Consider the following 4,859-nt stretch of genomic DNA (forward strand, 5'->3'; position numbering starts at 1 on the left):
CATAAATAAGTTAATGAATAAATAGTTTTACCTCAATGCTGAACACTTTTGTGGCCACTGGCAGCAGTACAATATTATCCAATACTTAGAAAAGGTTTGACCTTTTGAGAGAAACAAAGACATTTTCAACGTCCTCTGAGTTTTGGCAAAACGGGTGGCATTTGGGCTCTGAATACGTGAACAGCGGGAGAAAGAGTACACTTAGAAAAGAAAAGTTAAGGTACATGCGATTAATCCAGGATTCGATGTCAACTGTGCTGTCAACTGAGCGTTCACACTTCCATGGGGCTCAGAGGAGCAAACGCGCCCTTGAAGCAGGCCGACTCGTAGTGCTTGTTCAGGTAGGACTTCAGGGCAAAGGTCTTGTTGCATCTCTTGCACTTGTAGTGCTTAAAGGCCGAGTGTGTCTGCATGTGCGCGCGCAGGTTGGAGCGGTCGGCGAAGGCCTTCCCGCAGTGCGCGCATCCGAAGGGCTTCTCGCCTGTGTGCGAGCGCATGTGTCCCTGTAAAAGCCACGGCCTGCTGAAGGCCTTGCTGCATATGTCGCACTTGTGCTTGAGGTCGTGGGTCAGCAGATGCATGGCCATGGCCGGCATGGAGACGTACACCTTCCCGCAGGTGGGGCACTTCTTGGCCATTTTGCTGTCCATGCTGCGGTGCGTCTGCTTGTGTCTGCTCAGGTTGGAAGACGTGGCGTATGTCTTTCCGCACTCGTTGCACGTGTGCCTCTGAATGCTCCTCGGGCTGCTGATGGCTTTTCTCCTCGACCTCCCGTCCGTGATGAAGAAGGCGTCCACCGTGTAACCCTCGCTGACCGCGGTGTCTCCGTTGATGTATCCCGAGGAGATCTCCGACTGAGGGCTGTCGGGCTGGTCCGAATCCGGCGCTCCATAATCGCTGTGGATGCTGTCGTAAATGGGTCCTGGAGAGGGAACTTTAATGCCGCTGTCGCTCTCGCCATCGTACGGGGCCGGGGTCATGTAGTCGCTGATGTACCCTGCAAACACGCACAGTTCAAATGCAATGCAACAACGTGTTACTCCTCCATCAGACAGAGGTGAACTCGTGCATTATCTAACAGGCGCATGCAAAAAAATCAATAGGTCTCCATTTCAATTAGCGTTGCAACCCATTTAAAGCGCAATGGTATCGCTTCGGTTATAATTGCATGGCACTTGAGCAGAATTAGGTCGATGTGTAAGGATATTACTGTGTCATAAGAGCATGCATGAATATTCTATGAATGTCTGATTATGCAAGTGTATGCAAAGCGCAGGTTATGTAGAGCGTGAATAATAACATGAAACATGATCAAGCGTTCGCTTAATAGACTGTGTGCGTGGATAATTCCATGACACGTTTCGATAACTCTCGGTGTAAATGCGAAGGACTTGTTGCTAGCTCTGCGTTTTCTCAAAGAAAATGCGCCTTAAAGCGAGTCGAATGCGTGCTCGAAAGAGCGCAACACCTGAAATGTGCCGAGTCGACAAAAACTGCTGCGCCTGACGGTGTTGAATAGCCTACAATGTGACTGTGGGTCAATGCCGAGGTTAGGATTATAAACCAGCAAACGTCAATGTGCATGAACATGCCCTTGCGTCTGAGCGAACTAGATGTGTATGCGAGGTCAAATGAAATAAATTACCTTTCTCATGAAAGCGCAGGCTGAGGTCTGCCCTGGATCTGCCATAGGAGCTCTCCAAATCAGCGGATGAGAAATCATCAAGCTTAACCTTTTTGACCAGGAAAGACCTTGGCATGTTTCAGATTGAAGGGGAAAAACACTCGTCCGCCGGTCGACTCGCTCGCTTTTCCTCATGCAACGCTGAAACAAAACGCGTTTTTTTTTGTAATTTTTTTTTTAGTATCGCTCCTCTTCGGTAATGCCGAGATTCGGATGCCAGCACAGGGTTACGGCAGACCCTCGAGCCCCTGAATGCGCTTGTGTTGATGAAGCGCGACGCCTCGATGCTTTCGGGAGAAATGCAACTTCAGCACTGGACAGCTCCCGTTCGCCGCACGCATTCAGAACTGGACAGCTTCACTCCTCTCTCTTTCTCTCTCTCTCTCTCTCTTTAGCTCCTCTGGGACCCTTCACGACGATCGTATCTTCCAGGTTCGAGTCTAAACTAACTAGTCCTCTAGTTTCCGTGCTGCTTTTCTTCCCCAAAAGACACAGAAAGGACAGTGAAACAGCTGAGTCTGCGTCAGCCTGCTCGCTCTCCTCTCTCCTGCTTTAACTCCCAGCTGTTCCGTCTGAAGGCGTCGGGCTTTCTGAAGTCTGTTGATCAGCTGTTGGGATTTATATGGCTGCGATCAGGTGGGAAATGAAGATGGAAGTACTTAATTTAATCCATAAAAAAATCTCCCGGGACCAACATTGAACTGGATGACTTAATGACGCTGTGAGACGTCCACGCCTTCGCCAGATTTTTTTTTCTTCCCCGAAGCCTGAAATAAAACAGAAAGGTTTATTTATATAACAAATCCGTTCAGTTTTCCTTAAAAAAAAAAAAAAAAAAAAAACGTTTTTTTATAAATGAACGCATTTATTTATAAGATCATTTAAATGTAACCAGCTTTCTTGAAAATAAAATAAATATATGTTTAAGCTATTAAGGTTGTATAAAAAAAAATAAAAAATAAAGTATTGCTTGCAAATGTTAATACTCAATTTGGGACGATTTTGCTGTTTTGCATTACGTTTGCCGCGTTAAGAATCTGCCCTCCCGCGCTGCGTTTTCGCTCGCTTCTTTTGACGCAAACCACTAAATCAACTACTGGATGTGGCCTCAGGCTTTCAGGTCATTCTTTTACATCACGGTCTATAAACCAATGGCTTTCTTTTCATGCAAATCACACGAATTGGGTACCAGAAGGTCCGTTTCCTCAATGATTCCAGTAGGAGCCATATGTCCGCAATTAACGCGGATCCTGGAGCTGTAGTACACACTGTTGTCTGACATCGTGTTCTCATTGTTCACTCCTTCAATGGGACGAATAAGGACGTCCCGCAGTAGGATTGCCATTTCACAAACATTCAGACCTGGAAAGAAAGCGTTATCGTGATACATGCTGATTTGCACATGTTCGTTTTCTCACTTAGGGGAGGCACTGCATGCACACGCATTGCGATTTCTATGCATTCTTCGCATTTGATAGATGATCTTTAAAACAAATGTTTGGAAAATTGTAAAAATTCGCTCAAATAATGAGCTAGTGGCACTCTGCCATTTAGAAATACATTAATATAATTAAATAAATATTTGCATGTATGCCGTCATAATTTGACGCTACAAGCCCAAGGTCGAGAAATTAATATAAATAGAATTTAATGCTGATATATTTAAAAAGAGACTTGTCCTCTTAAAAGTAAAAAAAAGGGAAAATCCAATAACCTGTGGATGCACCTTTAAGGCATTTTTAATAAAACCCTCTCAACTAAAATCTAAAAAGATATAGGGATTAAAGACAATATATATATATATATATATAGAGAGAGAGAGAGAGAGAGAGAGAGAGAGAGATGTTTTTTTCTGTGTTTAAGGACAAAATGAATACACAAATGATGGGGATCGACAGGCCACAAACAATCTTCCTCTTAACGAAGAATGGAATTTTTTTTTCTTTCTTTTTTTTACACATGTCAATGAGGGACAATAATGGCTCAGAATGGCTTGATGTGCATGCATGTGTGTGTAACAGTTTCACCAGCATGCAGTGAGTATGTAGGACACTGTTGCACAGCCGTTGACATTCCCAAGCGCGCGTCAGCCCACGGCGACCTGACGCGTTTATGTGGAGAAGGACGTTCCCGGGAACTGCTGACATCAGCTGGAAAAACACAGGCGAAAATATTCAAGTGCGCCTCATTTGCATAATAATAGTCTACGGTGTGTTGAGACACACCGAACAAACGTCTCGTCGGAGTTGAAATCAAAAGAACTTGATTGACATTTAATTCTCACGTACGCAGTTTTCAATGAGACCGATTCGAATCAGTTCACACGCACTTCTGGAGCAGTGGAGGACACGTGGAAGGTCAAAGCAGGAGAGACGCACTGTATACTTCTGTACTTTAACCTTAAAATGCACACTTTTTTGCTATATTTACAAGAAGCTTCTTTTCATTTGATGTTCCTTATGGTGTCTTTGAACTGTTTAGTTTAGCTATTTTTATATTTAAAGGGAGTTTAGTGTTTAGTTTACATTCATGGGACATTTTAACATCTTCATTTTCCTGTACACACAGGCAATGTTAAACGTCTTATGAACATATGTTCAGATACAGATTTAGTGAGAAAGTTGCAAGCTGTCAAACCTGACCCCATAAAAGAAAACTTTTGAAATTATTAAAAATAAATAATTTTAATGCATTCGTTATTTTTTTCTAGATAGGTAAGAAAGAAAGGTAGGTTTTGTTAGATTTAGCAACTAAAATAGCAATCTTACGTGTGCACAATAATTATCTGAATCATCATTAAAATGAATATTCATTGACAAAACACTGGTGTTATTAAGAATATGCATCTGATTGCACTGTGTTCTAGGGTTAAAACATCTGGTTTGCACACTTAAAGGGGTATATCACTCCCAAAAACATCATTTCCTCACCATCACGTCATTCCAAGCCTGTATGCCTTTTAAACATTTAAAAAATATCTTCTTGTGTGTGAAAATCATACAGGTTTGGAATGACATGAGTGTGTGTAAATGATGAGAGACGTTACATCTCTTTAAGAAGCTCTCGACGTAAAAATAGTCAAGTATCCTAAATGATTTTAACTTGATTTTATTCAAGTCAACTCATGATTTAGTTTGACTGAATCAACCCGACTTTGTCATTTTCACGGGTCAGT

General features: G+C 42.7%; 1 protein-coding gene across 1 annotated transcript; it reads right to left on the reverse strand.

The window, feature by feature from the left end:
• Positions 1 to 272: 272 nt before the first annotated feature.
• Positions 273 to 1,812, reverse strand: scrt1a (scratch family zinc finger 1a). The gene is made up of 2 exons (XM_056240152.1): positions 1,646 to 1,812; positions 273 to 997 (listed from the first exon to the last, which is right to left on the reverse strand). Exons 1-2 carry the CDS (start codon positions 1,758 to 1,760, stop codon positions 273 to 275), a joined length of 840 nt encoding a protein of 279 aa, XP_056096127.1. The 5' UTR covers positions 1,761 to 1,812.
• Positions 1,813 to 4,859: the final 3,047 nt, after the last annotated feature.

Source organism: Rhinichthys klamathensis, unplaced genomic scaffold (genome assembly GCF_029890125.1).
Source record: "Rhinichthys klamathensis goyatoka isolate OS25496 unplaced genomic scaffold, OSU_Roscu_1.1 h1tg000582l_1, whole genome shotgun sequence".
Taxonomy (NCBI): domain Eukaryota; kingdom Metazoa; phylum Chordata; class Actinopteri; order Cypriniformes; family Leuciscidae; genus Rhinichthys; species Rhinichthys klamathensis.

Excerpts from the sequence above, each read along its gene's own strand:
- scrt1a (XM_056240152.1), bottom strand. The coding sequence starts at position 1,760 with ATGCCAAGGTCTTTCCTGGTCAAAAAGGTTAAGCTTGATGATTTCTCA. Across the intron at positions 998-1,645 it reads CCTGCGCTTTCATGAGAAAG|GGTACATCAGCGACTACATG; the intron begins GTAATTTATTTC and ends GCGTGTTTGCAG.